The sequence below is a fragment of the Uranotaenia lowii genome, chromosome 3 (assembly GCF_029784155.1).
Source record: "Uranotaenia lowii strain MFRU-FL chromosome 3, ASM2978415v1, whole genome shotgun sequence".
Taxonomy (NCBI): Eukaryota; Metazoa; Arthropoda; class Insecta; order Diptera; family Culicidae; genus Uranotaenia; species Uranotaenia lowii.
This window is the reverse complement of record NC_073693.1, coordinates 215,887,842-215,910,935: the sequence shown is the minus strand read 5'-3', so window position 1 is coordinate 215,910,935 and position 23,094 is coordinate 215,887,842. Positions and strand designations below refer to the sequence as shown.

General features: G+C 35.9%; 1 protein-coding gene and 1 long non-coding RNA gene across 3 annotated transcripts; one reads left to right on the top strand and one right to left on the bottom strand.

Annotated features, from left to right (window-relative positions):
- Positions 1 to 4,466: 4,466 nt before the first annotated feature.
- LOC129757865 (uncharacterized) lies at positions 4,467 to 5,650 on the top strand. 2 transcript variants are annotated; one of them, XR_008739835.1, is made up of 3 exons: positions 4,467 to 4,633; positions 4,879 to 4,956; positions 5,019 to 5,650. It is a non-coding gene; the product is annotated as an uncharacterized LOC129757865 (long non-coding RNA). The 2 variants fall into 2 exon arrangements; XR_008739834.1 differs by having other exon boundaries at positions 4,467 to 4,747.
- A 1,086-nt stretch (positions 5,651 to 6,736) lies between these two features.
- LOC129757864 (antigen 5 like allergen Cul n 1-like) lies at positions 6,737 to 7,855 on the bottom strand. Its single transcript, XM_055755217.1, has 4 exons — positions 7,733 to 7,855; positions 7,407 to 7,666; positions 7,103 to 7,344; positions 6,737 to 7,043 (listed from the first exon to the last, which is right to left on the bottom strand). Exons 1-4 carry the CDS (start codon positions 7,749 to 7,751, stop codon positions 6,800 to 6,802), a joined length of 765 nt encoding a protein of 254 aa, XP_055611192.1. The 5' UTR covers positions 7,752 to 7,855; the 3' UTR covers positions 6,737 to 6,799.
- Positions 7,856 to 23,094: the final 15,239 nt, after the last annotated feature.

The window sequence follows — 23,094 nt, the reverse complement described above, 5'->3', positions numbered from 1 at the left end:
GATAAGCTGCTCTCTATTCGGCACACGGCGAGCGAAAAGCTTAGGGTTGCCAGCCAAAGGAAAGAAGAAGGCCGGACCAGGCCGGTCGGTGCAGTAAAGCATATCCTAGCAGTAAAACATTCAAAGATAAGACTTGACTTTCTGCGTATGCCGTCATGCTAGGTACGTCATGAACGATGTGTAGGAGACCTCCTCTGCCGCGGAGTATCCGAGTAGAACGCGCTCCCTAGGACGGATGCTGCGGGGATAAGAATTGACCTTATTCGTCGTCGAACTCGTAAGAAAAAGAGTATTCAATCAGCGGAATACTCTCGGATAGGGTGACTTAACGGCTTGAGAGTCACTCGAGTCGATGTTGAATGATGTCATTGTCGTGAATCATCCTTGTATTTTTGTAAATTCCCGTACGTGTGCTGTGACAGGCACGAGTGTAAGAAAAACTGCTATCGATCGGCACACGGACGGGCAACGAGGAGATGGCCTCTAGCCAAACCAAGCGAAGCCATGAATTTAGAGAAGCCATTGGTCCTAGCAGTAGTCTCGAACAGAGGCGGAGCACACGATAGTCGTGGTAGCCAAGCGAGCTTCAAGCTACGAGTAAAGGATGGAGAGTAGAGGTCCTTAGTCTTGAGTTGTAACAAGAGACAGGGAATAAATGCCGGAATTTCGACTTGAAACCGAGTAAGCCTACACAGAAAAAAATATGGACAATTACGTGTCATTGAAAATGGTTATCTTTAAAATAATTCAACCTGTAATTTCGAAATCACGTAATTTTCAATTGATTGGTTGAAAAGTAAATGATAAATCATTTGATATTACAGCAAATGTCCTGTAACAAAAAGGAGCAGGACATGTACTGTAGCTTTACAGGTGGAAGCATTATTTTCAAGTGAGAACATTATTCACAGGCTGGTTTGAATTTTAGGACTGTAAAATTCGAGTAATTGTGGCTAGTGTTTGTGAATGCAGTTTACATTACTTCCCGTTAGCATCTTTTCGCAGACACCAGATCGCGTGAATTCCAGTAAAAAGCGGCAAACTTTTTAGACTGCAGGTTTTTTGTTTTTCTTCGAAAAAAAAAAGAAGGTTATACTTGGTAAGCTCTTTTAAATTAAATCGCTAAAAAAACAATTTCATGACGTTGTTATTTAGGATCGTGTTTTTAATTATTGCTGACTCAAGCGTTACTTCATTATCTACAGCGCCGAAGTATAAATTATAGTTTTGAATATTCGGTAAAGTAAGGTAAAAAACCAAATTGTTGGTAGAACATTATTGGAATGTTAAATTCTCTTTATCCCACAGAGACAGTTTGGAAACAGATTAGATAGTCACCGAGGAAGAAAGATAGAAGTTCAAGAGCGACATCAAGCGTATGAGCTAATTATGGTTCTGAGCGATTCGAGAAACATCTTTTCTTCCTGCTCGAGGAACAGTAAGTGATACGAATCAAATATTGTTGAATATGATTTTGAAATTGTGTTAATAAGAATTTGTTAGACCACGTAATCATTCACATACTTTGAAATGAATGTCAATCAAACCATGGCGATCGTTCATGAGTATTGGATGTGCTAATTTTGCTTAATAATTTGACTTAAATGAACACTTCTTACATTTTAACTATTCATTCTATTCTATCTGAAATGAAAAGCTTGAAATATTAAACAGTATTTTGAAGAAAAAAAAATTTCCTTATATTTTCGCTGAAACTTTTTGGAAAAGCAAAAACTATTCTGTTTCGATTGAATTTTTCTAGCCTCGTTGAATCTAAATCCAACAATAATTATATTCATGAAAGAAAGAAGGAATTTGTCCTGATGGACCTACACAAAATACTTCGATCTTTATTCACACTAAGTAGTTCAATAGTTGCTTAGTTTGAAACTGTAAAAAAAGCTATAGAAATTTCTTCATTTCAATTCTCGGTTTTGGAAGCCTTTGATGGTTTGAATATTTCGGAGGTTTTCTCGAAAGACGAATGCTACTTACGGATTATATGATAAAGATTATGCTGTTGAGCGATCCTTACCATCGATTCCTCAGGCAGTTTCCAGACACGACAGTCTTTCATCCTGGTTCCCTTCCACAATATTCAGAACTACATCCTAGGCGCAAAATCGCTGAAATCTTCAATTTCTCACAAGTCTGTCAACTGCTGTATTCAAACAAAGAATTCTGGGAAATAATGACAGCATCAAAATTAAACAACTATATTTATCAAAACGGTGAGTGCTATATTTTAACCTTTGAACAATTTATTTCAATGTATTTGAATTTTTTTATTGAGGAAATAAAATTTGGTCTAATAACTGACCATATTTATAAATGCAATAAAATAGTTGTGTAAGAGATAAATTTACTGAGCAAACTTTCCGACAATTTCGTCCCGTTGAAATATTGTCGCTGAATCCCAAACCGGAGTTATCGTCAATGAGTGCTGGCGACATTTACTGGCGACACTCACTGGCGATAAGTTTTTATCAGGACGTGTACAACTTCGGGTGTGTTCTTATACCAAAGATTTTTTATTTCAAAGGAAAGTGCCGCAAAAACAAAGGATTTTTTCCTTTGGTTTTGGTATAAATAAAAAATCCTTTGGTTCAAATGCATTTTCCTCTGTTTCAAAGATTTTTTCTTTTGAAAAATCTTAGATTCAAAATATTAATGCTTTGATACAAAAACCAGTTTCATTCGATTTAAAGTTATTATCTTTGCTCAAAGGTAATTTAGATATAGATTTAAAAGCATTTATTCATTGAACCATTTCCATTTATTCCAATTGGAAGATTTTTACCCTGTTGTTTCGAAGTTCCTATTAGGAGTTTGAATAATAAAAAGATACAATTTTAGTTCTTAAATTCTTTTTTATTCACAAACACATAAAACACTGGTTCACTATAACCGAGTAGGGTCCTTGATATCGTTGACAAAGTTTCGCATTCTCCGTGGGCCGGTCAATAAACTTCCGAAAGCCACTCCAGCTGCTGGCTGGTCCGACTGGTGATTGCCGTTGAAGATTGGGCCGAAAAAATACGACCGCGGGATTTGGGGAGGTGTTACTTTGCGCAGCTTTTTCCATGTTCGAGAGACTTGGAAATCTATCCGTCGGCCGTGGTCCTGTAACTATACAAGCGTTTTAGAAAATCTTGAATTCACTTAAATATTCAGTATTTATTAACTTACACCACAGAAAACTTGCACTTACCATTTTGCATCCTGAATCCTCCTTATTTATAGCTTACTCCGATTCACTGGTTTGATTTTTAAAACGAGCGGCCGAATTTTATTCGATTTTTCGGTTTTCTGTTCTTCTTGCAAGTCAATGCAAAATATCTTCTAAGTTTGAAGTTTTTGTTTCAAAAAATTATTCTTTTCAGTTTAAAACATTTTTCTTCGGTTGAAAGAAAATTTACTTTGTTTCTAAAGAAATATGCAATTGAACAAATTTCTTTTGAATCAAAGAATTTGTTTGAAATCAAAGTCCAAAGTTATTCAATTTAAAAAAAAATTATTCTTTCTTTCAAAAATTATTCTTTTCAATCAAAACTATAATTCATTGATTCAAAGAAAACAGGAGCTGGATTCAAAAAAATGAATGTTTTGAATCAAAGTCAGATTTAATTCGTTCCAAAATTCAAGTTTACTCTGCGTGAATACACGGAATCGTCCATCTTGTGACAGGCAATCGTAATCGTAGGCATGGTAGGCGAACAATTCGCTGTCAAAAAGCGCTCCGTCTCCACCCCCCACCAATGAGAAACTTTTGGTACTCCTTGCCTACTGTTGCTCAATATGCAACCACCCGTAGCTGTATAGGCACGCTGGTTATTACTTTACAAAAGCGTTGCCAGTAATGATATTTCACAACGTCGCTAGTTGGCAAGGTTGCCGATCACCAGCGCGAAAACTTCGGATTTCAACTTCAATGACAATATATAGTGTTATTTCTCAAAAGCTCACCTGTTTTATGTATGTATTTATCTTGACTAAAGAAACTATATAGTAATCTTGATCATATAGAAACTGTATTATGTTTTCAAATAGTCGTATTATGAATTATCAAATAATTAATGCTTAATAAAGTAACGTTATTTTCAATTTCATCTGTTTTTTTTTTTTTTCATTGTAATTAAAACATACAAAGTCAAAAAATATGTTTTAGTTAAAAATACATAACTCTTTTTGAATAATTGTTCTTTGTACGTATCTTAACTTTATACATACAAATTATCAAATATTTTCAAATGGTCGTATTCTCGATTTTCAAATAATAAACATTTATTTCAGTAACTTCAATTTTATTCTCATTTGTTTTTTCATTGCAATTAAAAAATATAAAATCAATATGTTTTAATTTAAAAAAAGTCACATAACCCTTTTTGAACTATAATCATCAGTAACTTAACTGGGAATCGCCCTTTTGATAAATATAGTTGTTTACACATCAGTATTATGATATTGAAAGTATTAAAACTGCAGAGGAAAGGAACTAGAATTAACATATAAAATCCAGTAAATAAGTGTCCAAAATACTGCTGAACTGAATGAGGAAGTAAATAAAAAAGAGCGACTTCCCGCCTGGAAACAACCTCTTGATTTGGACATCGACTTCCGGGATCACTTAACAGTAAGTTTCTTGCATTCGCATCAACGTTTGGACCAGCAGTTTAATTTGGGAAAATAACTTCGGAATATAATTTGAGCATTAACAGAAGATTTCGTCTTTCTATTTTTATTGAAGGTATGTACCTAGCTGTTCTGTTCTCTGCACTAACTTAGAATTATTTGTGGACTATTCTCGAAATTCACATAGTCTAAACTCAAAATTAAAAATCATGAATTGTAAATTTATAATTGTATTTTATTTCCTAGATGCAAAACAAACTGTTGACGATTTACTGGCTAGAAAACTGACCGATGAATCACAACACACCAGTGACGATATTGCCGGTAGGATAACAATTTTTTCAACGAAATCCTCGTGTTTGCTAATATTTTTTTCTCACTTTTAGACCTCTTCAAAATCGAACTTGGGTACTCAGCTCCACTTTACAAGGACGATCGAGCTTGAAGAAGGTACGGATTTGACAGCTAAGAAAAGTGAAAATCTTTCAGCCAACCTTGGATGATATTTTCGGGAGGCAATCGTGGTTTTGAAAAAGTGTGAACAAGAATAAATATATCAAGTGCGTTAAGGAAATTTGGCTTAAGGAACTTCAGTGCTACTGGCTGTTTTGGATTTCTGCGAGACGAAGAAGTTGTTTCCGGCTGCCCCGAACGCTGCTGACTGTATTGGACGAATAACAGGCAATTAAATTTGGCCGGAAGTTTGATTGCGTTCCCATCTCGATGTTGAAGAGCTCGATGATAGCGGAAGTGATACCAACATCGAGCTGGCTTAGGATGACTGGAATTTCTGGTCATGCAGGCTTTTCCGTAGCGGCGCCGTCGGGTCACTTGACTGCACCCAGCCGGGACAACTACGCGCTGTCGCATTTTGCTCGCTCACCCATTTGCACCCAGTCGCTGACCGACTGGCTCGCGTACACACTTGTGACAAAAATATGGTCCGTGACAGTGTATGTTGCGATTATGTTAAATCGATTAAGTTTCGCATGTTTTTTGCTTTCGTTGGTGCATGTTATGAACAATAAAAGTTTTTAAATCAACAATTGTTAGTGTTTTCCATTCAACACAAAAAATCTAATGCATACAGACATTTATCAAATGATGGTGTACATGTAAAACTACTATAAACAATAATATTGTATATAATAGTGTATACGAATACAATTATATTTCACTATATTATAATGAATCAAAACAATAAAATTACGTACAAATTATTTTACAGGTCGCTGAAATTACAGGTCGGTTGTAATTACAGTTTGCTTGCAATTACAGGTCGCCTACAATTACAGGCCTGTAATTTTAAACTTGCCTGTGAATTGCATGTCCTCGACCTGTAAAATTACGGTAAATGTCCTGCTCCTTTTTGTTACAGGACATTTACTGTAATTTTACAGAAATAATTTTTTCTGTGTATGATCCAGCTTCCGTTGCATTTCCGGATAGGAATATTGGCTAGAGGCCCCAGGTGGACGTTATGGTGTATGAGTACAATGTATCTAAAGTCGACCAATGGACATAGAGGAGCAAACTGGGGAGACGCGGTGGCTCGCCGTGCCTTGGAATGCAATCAGTTTAAAAGATTTACCAGCTGGGTGGTCAACTAATAATAAAAATAAAATACTGGAGAGGGTATCATGTAGTAGCGGGGGTCATGCTACGAGCATAGGCACATACCCGACGTGTGGGAACATTCAAGCGATACGGCGATACCTCGATGACCAAATGGCAACAGCTGTGGGACAGCACGGAAAGCAGCCGTTGAACCCATCGCTTGATCCCTACGGTCGGATTTTGGACGGATCGGAAACAAGGTGAACCGAATTTTTGCATGATGTACTTAGTTCTTAACTGGTCACGGATGCTTAATACTGTACCACCTCCGGTTTCTTTCTTTGATATCTCATGTTTCTCTAATACTTCCCATAACTTTTGAAAATGTGATGAATACACAAAGATGTACCAAGGCGAACTCCAAACATTAGAAATTCACTCATCAACCGATATGTCCTGCCTTATATGGATTTTTAAATCCGTAGCACTACAGGTTATAACTGAACAAAAAATGCCCATTATTTCAGAAACAAATAGATAGCTTTATTGTTCCAAAACTCTACTCTAGTCTTTTAATCAGAAGATACATCAACAAACCAATTCAAAAGATTCACAGGGAATAGTCTACAGTCTCACTGGGGCTGCACAGCGCTGGATAGTCAGGGTTGGTACCAGTTGTACACTGCGACGCAACATCTCCTGCAACGTACACGGTCTGGCCTATAACATTGGTCCTGGCGTAGTTGCACACCAGATAAATCTTTGTCTTGGGCTTGTCAACCCACTGAACCAGTGCGCATCCAACTCTGTCGCTACGATCCTGGACAAAAGCCGTAAAGTGACCGATGGCAGGTCTGCGAAAAAAAAGTTTTAAAATAATACGAACGGTACCGTGTTTAATTTTCAAACTTACCCTCGGTAACCTTGAGGATACTCTTGAATGTAGTCAGGGTTGGCATCCTTATACTCTTTGTACCAAAGATTCACCAGTGTATCGATTATTTTGTCGTAGTTTGGCTTGCCACGTGTGAATCCCCATAGGCCCAGATTCTGACCAGAGGCCGGATATTTCGGGGTATTGCGGCACTTATCGTGAGCAAAAACACACTTTCTTGCATTGGCAGCAGCCACATATGCCAGTTCGTCGTCCCATTGCTGAAATCAAAATAGTTTAGAAACTTTGGAACTGATATCGCATTTTTTTTTCAAATATTTACCATGGTTGTCATGCGAGCGGCCGCTGGATAGAAACCTCCCGGATAATCCTGCTTTCCGGAGGCAATTTTGTCACGCAGCAGGTTGTGCAGTTTGACGATTGTCGCTTTCCTGGCACTATCGAGTGGGATAGTTTTTCCGGTAGGATTGGCGAAATCCGGATCGGCATCGCAGGCTACATGGGTAATACCGGAGCGACACAGCGAAGAATCGCAATAGTCGGTCGTCTGGTATGAAGCTGGGACCGCTGCCAGGAGGCAAACTGTAAAACATAATCATCAATTAGTATATAACGTGATCTGGAACAAATAAAAAATTAGCTACTAACTTGCTAAAAAGAGCTTCATCCTCGAAGAGAACTTCAAATATGGTGGGTATTGTTGATAGAAAAATCGCTTTTAAGCAGATTTCACATCGGAATATTTTTTGTAAACAGGTGCTTGACGAAAATGTTCAAATATTGTTATCGCAATTTATTAAATTATGAGAAATATTTATTCAAATGACATCCAAATAAAAATCTGGAAGTTGATACATATTGCACAAAGAATACCACGATGCATGTTTCAGAAATGAAGACGAATGATGTTCTTCTGAACGGGACAATTGGTTTGAACGTTTGAACCAGAAATTTCTTGTCTGTTTATTCAGCTTCCACTCAGCTCTGGTTCTCTGGTTTCTCGAACTTACAAAACATTTTAAGTGTTCCTGGAAGCTTCAATTTTTTTCACGAGTGACACAATAAAAGCCATAAACATTGGTTCATTGAACGGCAAACCTTACGCTGTCATGGCCCCTGATCGTTCCAACTATTGTTCCGAAAATAATCCTAAAGCTTATGTAACCGGTCTGGTTCCAACCCCATTTTTTTGAGCTGGTCGCTAAATCTTTGTATCGTACATCGATCATTAAGAACGACATAAGTTTTCATGTCGTCCGGAGGAGAAAAACCGGAAAGCGAGAACAATTTAACAGTAGACAGCATCAACAAAAATAACAACAAGCGCAATAAAGACCATTTCAACCTAGCTGGGCTATCAACTTTTTGACCCATTTTCCGACCAACCATTTTTGTCGTCGTCGTTGTTAGAGCATTTTTCGGAGGAAAGGGTCGTCGGGGGAGGTCATAAATTTTAGCGGCATCCAGAAAGGTCAAGACATTGCACGGTACATAAACCAGCACAGGGCAAAAACCGAAACACTCAAATTCTATAGCCCCTTGAATGGCGACGAGTGGGAGCGAAGTTATGAAAGGTTTTTTCTTGTTGCGAAACAAAATGCTAGAAAAAGGTAAAAATTTTGATAAAAATTTCGCGAACCAGATTATTTTAAAGGTATTTATACAAGAAAGTCTAAAGCTTAAAACAACTTCCATGAATATAGGTACTGATAATGCTGATAAAATGTTTGATTAAATTTTCTGCATAAAATAAATTACCGTCAGAAGGATCAGTCTGCGCGGATGAATAAAGGGTGTCCACGATGGAATTGCCACACTATGAAATTGCTCAAACTTTTTAACGGTTGGTTAAAATTTAATGAAATTTTTGGTGGATTTAGTTCATAGTGCATTGTTTACATCCTGCAAGTTTTAAAGTCCTGTGATCAAAACTAGCGCAAAATCTTGCGCATTCTTCACGAGAACAAGCATCTCTCGCATCGTTCCATCGCTAAAACGTTTGAAATCGCGAATTCCACGGTGTCGCGAGTAATTTAGCGGTTCGAGGAACGATTAACCACCGATCAGAAGACCAGAAGTAAAGGAAAAAGTATTCCGTACAACACCAAAAACCTCAACTGCGTAGTTGGGGCCTTCGAACGAAACCCTAACACCTCCGTACGGGATGTGGCTAACAAGCTGCACCTAAGCACGAAGTTTTGTCCAGAAGACAAAAACTAAGGCTGGGTTTTGAACGTTCAAGGTACAAAATGCCCCTTATCACGACGAGAAGCAGAACAAGTCCGCCGAAACCCGTGCCAGGAAATACCGTGCAGGAAGTACCTCAACATGCTAACGAAAGTTGAATGCTGCATCATGGACGACGAAACATATGTGAAGGCCGACTTCAAACAGATCTCCAGCAACCTGTTTTTCACGGCTAAGTTCAGCGTTCTGGAGCATATCCGTACTCAGAAGATGTCTAAATTTGCAAAAAAAAAATCCTGGTTTGGCAAGCTATCTGCACGTCCGGGAAGCGAAGTGCATCTTTCGTGACCCAGGACACGATGATCGGACAGACACATGCCAGACACAGGTACATGAAAGAGTGCCTCCAGAAGCAGCTGTTTTTTCTTCTGAAGGCCCACTACATCCCAACAATCTCCTGCAATTGAACTGCTACATTACTTCAACAGTAATTATTTCGAACAGAAACGTAGCGCTGTGGTTGCCTTGTTCCTAGCTGACAAACGGCAGAAGGACATAGTTCGTGAGCTGTCCGATATTAGTGTGTGCAGAAGTTTTGTATACCGTACAGTTTAAAGACACCTGGAGACCGGAAGTGCCAAAAACGGTATGGTGGGGGACGCCGACCTACTATGGTGACATCTGCCATGGCGAAGATCGTCAAAAAGCGCCTTAGGAGAAATCCTCGTCGTAGTGCCACTAACTTGGCAGAGGATCTCAACATATCGGATCGAAGTCTCCGTTGGATCCTAAAAGATAAACTTCAGACCAAGCTCTGCGGTGAAGCAAAAAGAGGTGAAGGTAAAAAGAGCGAAGGCGCTGCTGAAGAAAGCCGCGGAAGGAAGGTTGAAGAATATCGTGTTTACCGACGAGAAACTCTTCACCGTACAGCAGTTTGTGAGTAAGCAGAACGACAGAGTTTCGTTGCCAGACAGATCACGAAGCCATGCTGACTTGCAGACGGCCACCCGACGATAGAAACCAGCATCGGTGACGGTTTGTGCCGGAATCACCCGTGATGGCCGGACTCCGCTGGTTTTTGTCCCTGAAGGAGTGAAGATCAACCAAAATACATATCGGGAAATAGTTCTACAGAATGTCGTCAAACCGTGGGCACGTCGACATTTTGGTTCCAGGGATTAGGTTTTCCAACAGGGCTCGGCGCCGGCTCACAAAGCGAAGGAAACCCAACTTTGGATTGCGCAACATTTTCCAGGGTTCATTTCGAGCTCCGAATGGCCGGCGAGTTCGGAAAGACCTGAACTCTATGGACTTCGCTGTTTGGAGTATGTTGGAGGCCGAAGTCTGCTCTAAGAAACATAAAGGTGTGGAGGTCCTGAAGCGACCAACGCAATGTTTCAAAATCAAAGGAGGTATGCTTTCAGGACTAGAACCTTTCGTTACGACAACTGCAGACAACGTTGCGAAGTAGTTTCTATCAGTGTCAATACTTACCGAATAGTAGACGCTTTGAAAAAAGTCAGCAAACATGTTCGTTGATTCAGATCAGGTTAGGTGTAGTGACACCGTTAAAATTCACATACACCAGAATAGTGACGTTTCGTTTCTTGTTGATAAAATGTGCCCAAAACGATGGTGGATCATTTTTCAGATTGAGATGCAAACCACAATGGATTTTCCAAACAACTGTGCACAATGTTTCCCTTCTTTTAGATTCCATGTTGATTGTTTACTAAGAATAGTCGATTTGCGGAATGTCAAAAATACATACGTGAAGCTGACAAAACTCCCGACACGTAGGCGCCAGGAACTTCCAAATCCGTCCACCAGGAGCGCCACTATCTGAGCAAAAGTTTGTTCCAATTCTTAATGAAGCAAGCGTAAAGTGCTTACTGAATACAATTATTCAGCAATTTGACGAAGTCGTTTGGCTACCTATCATACTTGTCAAGAGTCTAACTTCATACTCTAGTCGTTTATAAATAAAATCTCAAGTGTTTTGTAATAAATTATCCGTAACCACGCGTAAGCTTAGGATACTCATCTTGTACTTATTTCCCTACATCTTGAAATATTTTCCTTTATACTAACTTCCACATAATTTATGTCAAAAAAACGAACCTCAAACTAATAATTACTATTTTTTTCTCGTTTTAGGAGGTAAGCAACTAAAATTGGATCTTGCGCATCTCTTCTGTAATGTAAGCTATGTTTAAAAAACTTAAACCTTGATTATTTCGAAAACGATAACCAAATTAAAAGTTAAATTTTGTAGGACTCAAAAGTGCATATATGTACATAAAGCTGTATTGGAATCAGAACTTGAGAATGACACTAGTTTAAAAAATCAAAAAAAAAAATCGTGAACATCATTGACCGACCTAAATTTTCAATGCAAAATCGGGCGCTGTATCTGTAAACGAACTTCAAAAAAAAAAAATCTCAGTGAGACAGTTTTGAGTAATGCCCCAAATATGAAATTTTGCAAAAATTAAAACAGTACATTTAGATTAAATGTCGTAGACTGCATAACTTGATGCATAACTTTCTTTTTTTTTTGCATATTGAAAGTGAATAATTTTGCTATCGACCATCTGAACTTCACTTTTGCGCATGATCAACAGTGTTGTTGATATAAGTGAATTAATTATAGAAAAAATTACTAAAAAAACTCATTTGTTTAGACGTTTTAGACTCGATGGTAACATTTGAAAAATCTGATTTGAACCTTAATGATGGGCCTTAAATCTCAACTCAAAACAAAGATTTCAAATGGTTGTTCATCAAATTCGGTTGAAAATAAGAGAAGTTATGGCAAACTTTCTAAAGCAATAATGTTTGTATTTCTGAATAATTCAACGAACTGCAGTGTACTAAGTCTTAGTATAGGAAGAATTAAACATGATAAATCTGAACTCCTAGCCAAAATTTATTAAAAGCTTACCAGAAGGTCACATGCCAAATATCAATAAGATCTTTTCCAAAATTTTATGTTTGGAGCATAACTCAAAAACTGTTCTAGTTTTCCTTTTTTGAAAAGCATTTTCGGATTATTGTTTGATTCTGATTGGTTTGGGAGTGCATAGATATCCTGCTTTTATACATAGTAGCATAAAAAGAATAGGGATAGGGAATAAATTTGATCTTCATTTTCAGAAGCACAGTGAACAATGCATGTTATCTGAACGATACATATATTTTAAGAAACAACAAAAACCAGACAGATTTATTACCGGCGAAAGGGGAAGCAATATTTTTGTGAACCTACCCTTCATCCTGCATGTTGATAATTACGTTTTAGATTTATACAAAACCTAGGTTGTGTATATTTGAATCATAAAATTAATCGAGAAACTTGACTATTCACGAGCATAACGCGTTGAAAAAAGCTCAAATGTAAGCCTCATGTTTAGTCTGTTTACTGGGTCATTTGGGGGTAAAATGTTAACACAACATCATCTGTAAAGAGCCATTAGCATTTCAAAGCTTTCTACGCGACGTTCCAAAGATTAGGACCTGCAATAAATATTATATCAAATAAAAGCTCCCGCTCGTTAAGAAATACCTTCAAAGACATTTACGGCGGAGGACGGAGCAATGTTGAACTCCGCTTGAAAGAAACAGTTCATGCAGCAAAAACTACCAACTCAACAACATACGACGACGAAGACCCCTTTGCTATTTTATTTGGCATCAGGAAAAATGGCAATGCTAATAAAACACCATTAGCTAAACCTACGCGCATATCCAACAAATTTGTTTTGGGAATTGTAATCAACATTCTCGACTGATGTTTGATGTTCAAATGTTTGGCGCTCTAGAAATTTTCACCATTCGCAACGGACGCAAACGTCCGCTCCTAGCTTAGACGCATCGTTGAAAATGGTTGACGCTCCAAGTCCCGGTTGGATATGATATTTATTCGTACATCTATGTACATAGGTATGAACGAATGTACGAAACATACATTCCGCTGTTGGTTTCCGAAAACCACCGGGAAGGATAATAAAACAATTTACGAATGGCCGCAGCACCATTAATATCAATGTGTGGAAACTTTGTGCGGTGACGGAGCTTAGAGGTTGGCGTTGCAAAACTTCAAAGCTTGTACCCACTAGTTGGTTGGACCAGCCAGTGGAACGAACGTTATATGAGACTGTAGTAAACCTTTCAGTTGTCTGCCAGCCACGCGGACGCAATATCCCATAGTTATCACTTCGTGTTGCGGTTTGACGTTATTGCGAGGATTACCGTCAGTGACGCTTCAGAATTTTCCGGATCTGATGAGTCAATTTGGACACTGGAAAAAGATTACAATGTCATAGTTGTCAGGGTATTCTTTGTGTGGATCACATCGGCAGTTACGAAATGTGCATAAGTTTGATCAGTTTTCTGAGGTTTTCAATAATGAATGTTGTAGAACTTGAAGGGTGGTTGAAATAGTTGATTTGACAGTTCATATGCAGAGCCCACCCAAGTAACACAGATTCAGTCAACTAAATAGCATCAGAAAGTCTGGTTATGATTTGATTATAGCATTAGGGGAGAGTGAGGATACTTGATCCCCTTTTCTTATTTTTACCATATCTTTTTGTAAAAAATTAGCAACTCGCCGTCTTTGACATTTTCTGACAGCTTGTAACTTCAAGTTTCTATGCTCCAAAAATTAGAACGATACTTGAACCCGTTGATGAACTAGAAGCATTTTCGTGGGAGTAAAAAAATTGCGATTTTTCTGAAGTTAGGGGAGACTTGATCCCCTATTAAAGGAGACTTGATACTTTATTCAAGAAGCCCTAATCCTTGTATAAAAATCAAACAAAACGCCAAGATAGAATGTTAATTGACTATTTTGGTCATGTTTGTGTCCATTTCACAATTTATAGCAGACATGAGAAAAAAATTCTATAACTTTGTCTCAACGCTAATAACATTGCATACTTAAAGGCGCTATTTTTTATAAGTAAGAGAAAATTAATTATTTTTGCTCTTTTCTTCAGACAATTGTTTGATAAATATTAGTTTTTGGATAAATATTAGTAATTTCGTAATCAGTAATCATAACGATCAATTCAGAAGAAGAATATGCCGTTTGGAAGGGGGATCAATTGTACCCAACTCTAGGGGATCAATTGTACCCATAATCAACATTTTAGAAAACTTTTTCTGAAAAAAGTTGAGAGTTTTCCATTGCTTTGAAAATATGGCATTGTGAAGTTCATTTTACGCTCGAACGATTGATACATTGGAACAAATATTTTTTTCATAATTTTCCCATGTAAGGAACATTTTAAAGTGATGAGAAAAGATCTTTAAGTTACATTTTGTGAAATTTTTCAAACAAAGTTCAATTACTCAAACAATTATTTTGTTAAAAAATTTTAAACTACAAGCATTGTTATTTTGCTCATTTTGGCACATTTTTCTAGAACATTTGATCTTTGCAAGACATTCCAGTTTCGAGATATAGCTAAGGAATCAAGTATCCCCAGGGATCAAGTATCCTCATTCTCCCCTATACATGCTGCTAGTTTTATGACTGTTTAATTATGGTCATGCGAAATGCTCAGCTTTTTGATTCGAACATTTGTTTTCAGGTAGTTCTGAAAACACCAAAAAAGCTTTTACTAAATATACTGTTCAAGGTCTTTAGGAAGAGTTCTGAATGCTCTATTAAAACTTCCAATAAACTAAGAAATTTGCTCTAAGCTCTAAGCTGTTTTGCATGTTTAATAAGCACTCGGTGCTTGATTTTAAAACCATAATTAAAATAGAAGGCAGTTCTCAATAAAGATTACAAAACAGGATGCGTTCAAGTTAGATTGCACATAATTGGGATTTTCAATTTTACACATTTTGAATAACTCATGTGTGTTATTTTTGAGTTAAATTAAAAATATATATCAAATTCAGTGAAATACTTCAAATCACCGGAAGTAGTATGGTTATCTATACAATATGAGTATTGAGTGAAAGAGCACAACTAGTAGGAGAAAAATAATGTTGCTTGACGCCGTAATTTATTCGAGATGGCAGCTTTCGGATTTTTCAAAGCTGCAAATTAGGTCGGAACAAATTTCAAATCTTTCTTTTGTCACTCGGAGTTGGAAGATCGCCAGGGGGGGGATGTGGAATTATAAAAAAAATGTATGGTGTATGTTGGTAATCCACCATGGGTGCACGGATTCACCGCTGTTTCTGCCTAAGTATGTGCTCACATGCATTCTTAGATTATTAGGTTCGACAAATCTCCAATGCAACGCGTACACCATACCCGGACCCCATGGCTTCGTATGAACTGTTATGGAGTGAATGTATTGCGTGTAATGGTGAAGGTGTATTTTGGAAGAGTGGGCTAGTTTACTTACAGGTATTCCAGCATCCGTGTATATACCTGGCCAGCTGGTAACTGATTGAACATTCTTATTAGGGTAGAAGCACTTGTTATTGAACAGGTACAAGATATTGAACACTAGTAAAACATTTACCGATTAAAACAATAATATACAGTACAAAAATGAATCAAAATTCGTTGTGCCACTGTTGAAGCATTTTCTACCTATGTTCAAATTTTTATCAAGAATCTCGGACTCTTAAAGCTACAATCCCCGAAACTTGAATATGTGTTCAAATTTTGGCTTGGTTTTTCGACTGGATGAAGAAAACAGCCTATTTTTGATTGGGGGAAAAATTGGATAAAAGACAAATAAACGTCTAAGATAATGATATAAGTTTTTTCAACTAAGTCTTTTTGAATGATTTCTGGAAGAGTGGCAGCCTTTATTATCCTTGTTTTCTTAAAATTTAACAAATTAAAATGTTCAATCATAGGATCATAGAAAACGCCAATGTTTCAATTATTGAACGTTCAATCCTGCAGTACTCGTTTTGTAAAGAAATGCATGTACCAATAATTGAACAAACATCGGTTGGTGTTTGGAAATGTAAACAAAGTGTTTTGTTGCTAGCTCAACCAAAATCGCCCCTGCAAGGCATAATATCAAGCGAAATACCCCTGAATATATTCAATGATATGACAAAAGAAAATTTGACATTTGTTCCAGCGTTACTGAAAATTCCATGAAACTTCCACAATATGGGTATTGGGTGGAATCGCTAAACAAGTAGAAGTCGAATCTACAATTTGTCGGCATCTTGAAGTCCAAGATGGTGGCTTCCGCTTAAATTTAAAATGCTCTAAATCATTGAAAATCGAATGAAACCCTCAAAATATTCATATTGGGTGAAAGAGCTATACAAGAAAAAGTCAAATTTCGCTATCTTACGATATCTTGAAGTCCAAGATGGCGCTTTTCTTCTTAAACCTGTATATTATTGAAAATCACTTGAAATGCTCATAATATGGGTATAAGTTGACAGGGCTAGAAGTCAAATTTCGCAATCTGATGCTATCTTGAAATTCAAAATGGCGGCTTCTGCTGAACTGTAAATGCTGTAAATGGCAAAAAATCGCATGAAACCCTCATGATGTGGGTTTTGGGTGAGAAGACTAAACGGTTAGAAATCGAATTTCGCTATCTGACGCCAACTTGAACTTCAAGTTGGCGGCTTACGCTGAACTTTAAAATGCTGATAATCACTGAAAAAAGCATGAGGCAACTACAGTGTATGGTGAAAGGGTCCAACAGCTCTAAATAGCTTAAAAAAAATAAAACTTAATAGAACAAGATAAAAAAATAACAAAAAAGCGATCACTAGATCAAACTTGATAAGGACCAAGATGAAGCAGCTTCAATACATTGCAAACTTAAACAAGATTAAGCATGACAAAACTAGATGATAGAAAATAAAACTGGACAGAACAAGAGCAAACAAGAAAATGTGTAGACATAATACGATAATAATTTTTTCTCATTATCTTTTATTTGCTTTATCTGATTTTGTTTTGTTTTCTCTGGTTTAGTTTAATGTTTCTTGTTGTTTTCTTTTTGTTAGTGTTTTTAAATTAATTTTTATTTACATATATCTTGTTTGACCTCAATCACTTTTTTTGCTTTGGTCAATCTGATTTTGTGATGTTTTATTTTGTGTCTTTTAAATTTGATCTTATTTTACCTTATCTTATTTTGGTACGTCTAGTTTTGAAATTTTTATCTTTTTTTTCAATACTAATGTTATGCATTCGTCTTGGTACAGGTGATGGAAAGTAGTAGAGAAACATAAGGTATCAAAGAAAGAAATAGCATAAGCCGTAAATACCATGAATTTTTCAAAAAGATACAACGGCACGTTCACTGTGGCGGAATTTTGTTCTTTCTTTCTTTGATACCTTATGTTTCTCTTCCCATCACCTTCGAAAATTAGGCTTTTTTTCCTATTATTTGATATTGACTTATGTTGTTTAGTTTGGATTTATCATGATGCATCTTATTTAATTCAGTTTCAGTAAAACGCATCTCAATCTTATTAGTTTTTTCTTTTCTTGTCTTTTATTTTTTTTTTTAGTTCTAGCTCGATGATATTTTTTAACTAGTTGTTCCTCGTTTTTATCGATTTTATTTAATTTGTTGTTTATTCAATTTTTTTCTTGATATTCATTTTTTCGAAAAGTTTTTTTTAATTTAATGAGGTTTTCAGTTACAGAATTTCATTTTAATGAGGTTTGGTTTTTAGAATTTTAAAAATCAGCGAAAGTCATCATCTTGGGTTGCGTAAGGTAGTAAAGTTTGACATCTACTCGTTAAGCTCTTTCACACTATACTCATAATTTGGAAGTTTCATGGGATTTTTAGTCCTTTAAAACATTTTAAAGTTAAGCGGAAGGTTATCTTGGATTTCAAGATGGCGCGCGACGGAGACGTTGGTATCATTCCACCGGATATTCACAAGTAATAATATATTTATTTCATTTAAAAAGTTTATCCTCTATTCTGTACTAATGATTAACAATTCGGAAATGATGAACTCATTTTACGCGTGTAATTGGGTGGCTTGCGAGAGAAACGTCAAAATTTTAGCTATTTATATGGCTCTCATAAAGCCGTTATAAAACTAAATAGCCCTTTCATGTCCATAATAATGCTATTAAGTATTGAATTGATTAATGCCATGTTGGTTGCAAAATCAAAAGGCACAAAATGACGCTATGTTGATGGATTGACAAAGCCAAGTATTTGGAAATATTCTTTCAATCAATTCCATCAGGTTTGCGATGTCATTTCGTCATGCATTCAGGGTTGTCCAACACCTCGCAAACCGAGCAGAGCAGAGTACTTTTATCAGTAAGGTTTACAGGGGCACTGCGCTGCCGATCACCATTCATCACAGTATGACCGAGTGCGCCTGATTGAGGTTGCTCTGTCGGGCGAGTGGAAGCAGGGGGGACAAGAGAGCGGAATTTCTATAGAATAGTCTCTGGCAAGGTTCGTTTCTCAAAATTTCTAACAATTTGCCGAACTTTGCTAACAATTCCGTTAACCGGGCCGACATTTTTTGTTGTTTCACTCATTCCACTCGGAAATATGCTACTGTTAAAAGTGATGTCAATCTTCAACCATTTCCTCAAACCTCCATACTTTTTTAAACGCTAGTTAGATTTTAGCCTGTTTTTTTCAGATATTTTATGTTGGACATATGGTCAGAGACAGGGCCGTAGGAAGAACCGACTCATGGGGGGGGGGGTTTTGGTGACTGATTTTTATCCTTTTGCCTAACAATGTACGAAACAAAAAAAAATTAAAATAAATATGTTTGTAACAATATGGTTATTAATTTTTGAGTACTTAAAAGTTTTTGTATTAATTGTAACTTTAGAAAATTGGTCCTAAACCTTAAAGGTGGGCTACATTTGCTTTCATCGATGGTTAAAATCTATGAATTTGTTTAACAGTCTGGTAGATCAAACTTAGTTGATTTCAGCATAAAATAAGCTTTTTTAGGAGAGTTTTTCATTTCTGAAAAAAAAACTTATTCTATACTCAAATCAAACAAGCCCAATTTTCCAAACTATTTTTCAAATTCAAAGATTTTAACCTTTGATGAAAATAAATCAAATTAAAAAAAAAGTAAGCGGAAAAAATCATCAGATTTTCGGATCAAACTTGCTTGATTTTAGTATGAAATTTGGCTTAAAAAAACCGCAAGACATTGCAGACCAAATACGGGATATTTTGATTTTTGGCTTGCCACTAGTATGCTTATATAATTCAAATATTATGAATTTAATAACGAAACCTCATTCTACAAAATGTAACACAACACAGTATTTTGTTCATTGGTTTCTGAAACATAAAATGACAAATTTTGGTATCCTTAATGTGTTAATAATGTTGAACAATACACTGGGAAATATAGATTTTTTTGCAGATTTTTTAGGTGAAGATATTTCTTTAACAGTAAATATTTTTCATAAAGAATAAAGATGAGATCCTGTAGATGATTTTTTTTAAATTTAGGTTTTGAGGATAAAACAAGAAAACTCAAATTTTGACTTTTATTTGTGATTCTCAGCAGAATTGTGTTTACAAACTAATTTGGTTTAAAAAATTGAAATCTGAATTGACAAGCAATCTTAACACATAAAAAACCGCAAATAAATGTTTGACGAGAAACACCGATATTTGGCATTCAGTATCTCAGAAATCCTTGAACTAAGTTTTACAAATTAAGTATTTTGAAGTAACGCAAACGTTGTGTTCAATTTTGTCCAATAAAGTTTACCACTTGAATTCAGTCAATTCGAGTTATACTTCGAAGTGTAGCACACTGTTGGTAAGTGAAAAAACGATATTTTTCGTTTGGTCCGCAATATGTGATGTTCATGATCTCTTGCATTGCTCAACAATTTATGTAGATTGTAAAATTCATTTGCAAGCTAAACCTTTTTCTGAATTTTGAATCTGCATTCTGAATTTGAATTCTGAACCTGAATTCAAAAATTGCGCTTTGAATTTGTATCCTAATTTCCATACGATTTCTGAAATGTACAAAAAAAAAACGATTTGCGAATCTCCTTCCAGATTAGAATTTTATGAGCCAAGTTATAGAGCCGTTATTCATGAATCTATAAATTAAATTCTTTAGTTCAGGTTTAATCTTAATTCACTATTTAAATTATTTAAGTTTAATCTGCATTGTGAATCAGAATTACAATATGAGTTTACAAAGATGTGAATCTTACTTTTAAGTTTTGGATTGCCATTTTAAAGCTTTATTTTTTTAAATTTTGTGTAAAAACTGTGTTCAAGAATTTCGAATTTGAATATAAAACAGAATTTATCATATTCGGAAAACTATCATTAAAATATTAAAAATGCATATCATCTCGAAAAAGATAATCCAAATTTGAAATGAAATAAAAAACCGAATTTGAACCAGGATTTCGAAGCAGCCTTTCATTTCTAATTTCTTATGATTATTCGAACTTAAAATCAACAATCCTGAACTGGTTACAGAATCCAAAATTCAAAAAACTTTACGATAAATACACTTTTGGTTATGAGAATTGTGGAATCAGAACCTCCGAAATGAGTTTGATTTAATTCGAAATTCGATATTCAGACCTGAATTTCGATGAAAATGTGAGGAAATTTTGAAAAAAATGTAGCTGAATTTTGGACTTGGGTTGGGGTTTTGAAGTTTTGGCATTAGTTTTTAGTCTAGATTGTTAGTGTTTTTTTTCGAAAATGTAGCGGCCCACCACACTCCCCCACACCAAAAGGCTCAATTGAGCCCCCTGGTAATGGACGCTACTGTTCTCAGCATGTCTGGCAGCAATGATAATAAAAGTTAACGCGAGCAAATTTTAATCATGCTGAGAACACAAAATTGTTTAATGTCGTGCGAGGAAATGTATTATTTAACTAAATTGACTACAATATGAATCTCAATGGAAAATAATTTCCTTTGAAGAGATTCATTATACTATATTTACTATTACACTAATTATATTTACTAATTTTATCAAGTTATGTTCAATAATTTAATAAGATAAAAATACAAACTACAATTTTTTAAAGAATAATAATATTAGAAATTAACGCTACAAATATGCAAAAGGTAAGCAAAACAAAGACTGGTTGATGATCGACTGTTTTAATGGTTCAATTTTTCTTTCAAAAGCTGTATCACTTTGGTTTTGAACATGGAACGATTGGTTATGTTTTTAATATCAGTTGGTAAGGTGTTGTATTTAGTAGGTCCAATAAACGAAATTCTTTTTTGCCCTAATGATGTTGTGGATCGGCTTCGTTGCAAGAAATCTGACTGGCGAGTGTTATGAGTTCGCAACCCCGTAGTAAAATGGAGGTTTTGAATATTTTCAGTTGAGTGTAGATTATCATAGATATATATAACAGTTTGCAAATCACAGAGTTCAGATATTGGAAGAACGTTATGCGTTCTTAAAGAGTATAGCTGAAGGGTAGGGAATAACAAAGGGAGTTTTAAGATGTTTTTCAAGCATCTATTCTGGAGCGTTTGAAGTTTCTGTAAGTGAGACAAAGAAGCTCTTCCCCATATCATAACAAGGTAGTTCAAATGAGTTTGAATAAACGCAAAATAAAATTTAAAGAGAAAATGATGGGGAACAAAATTTCTCAGTTTCCAAAGAACACCGCAAAGAGGAGTAATTTTTTTTTCCAGGTGTTCAATTTGACGATTCCATGAAAGAGTTTCATCTAAGGCGGCATCCATAAATTACGTAACGCAAAAAACGCACTTTTTTGACCCCCTCCCCCCCCCGTTTGTCACAAATAGTAACGTTTTGACGTACCCCCCTATGAAAATTACGTAACGCTGATAATAACCCCCCCCCCCTCTCCACCGATTTTCTTATGTTTCAAAATACCGTTTTGAAGGTCAAAAAAAGAGAAACTTTTTTAACGTTCTATAAACGGAATAAATATCATCGATCAGAATCGCTTCCTTAGTACCCATTTATGATAATTCTCTGATAAAATAAATTAAATGTCATATTACGAGTTGCTCTGTGCTTGTTAACTGATGATCTACCTTGTTTACTTTATTTTGTTAAAAGAGCATAACTTGCTACGCAAAATATACTCCACTTAGTAATATTCGTTGAAAAATCAAAATTGCATTTCTTAAATCAATTGAGTAAAAATAGTAAAATTTCCTTTCTTAATTGAGTTCTTGGGGATAAATGTACCCAATATGCGGTTTTTCAACGGTTATTTCACGGATATTCAATACACATTTTAAGCAATCTATCTCACATCTCCCATTAAAAAGGAAAGGTTACATTCCTTTTTCAATCATATTGAAGCTGAAAATTTTTAAGCTGATTTTGGTTTGCTTATTACTCTGCTAAAAGTGCAAGACATCAAAAAAGCTGCGATGAAACTGAAATTTTTAAGGAAAAAATCGTTACGTAACGATGAGCATACCTCCCCCCCTCCTCTATGTCACAATTTGTAACGATCGAGCTTACTCCCTCCCCCCCCCTTGGAGCGTTACGTAATTTATGGATGCCCCCTAAGTAAATTCCTAAGTATTTGAAACAACTAACTCTCTCAATCGTAATACCATTCATAGCTGGGTCATTAGTACCTTACTCTATTATCATAATTTGGTTGGTTCTAAATTTAAAATTTTGAGTGTAGAGTAGAATCTCTCGCTTGCTGTTTTTAATCCTCATGGGGGGATTTATTTAACTTATACTCGTAAATATTCAATATATTTGTCTTTAAAAAATTATCAGGAAACTACTATATGAGTTGATCCTAGTTTCACATTATTTTTTTTCCAATAAGATTCTACTTCCCCTTTACAGCATGAGAACAGATCGGTAACAATATTAGGAAAGGGCGGATGCTGTTTCGAGAAAATTGCGTTTAAAGATG

Coding starts and splice junctions, on each gene's coding strand:
- LOC129757864 (XM_055755217.1), bottom strand. Junction 7,345..7,406: donor CCGCTCGCATGACAACCATG/GTAAATATTTGA, acceptor TTTTGATTTCAG/CAATGGGACGACGAACTGGC. Junction 7,044..7,102: donor TATCCTCAAGGTTACCGAGG/GTAAGTTTGAAA, acceptor TTTTTTTCGCAG/ACCTGCCATCGGTCACTTTA.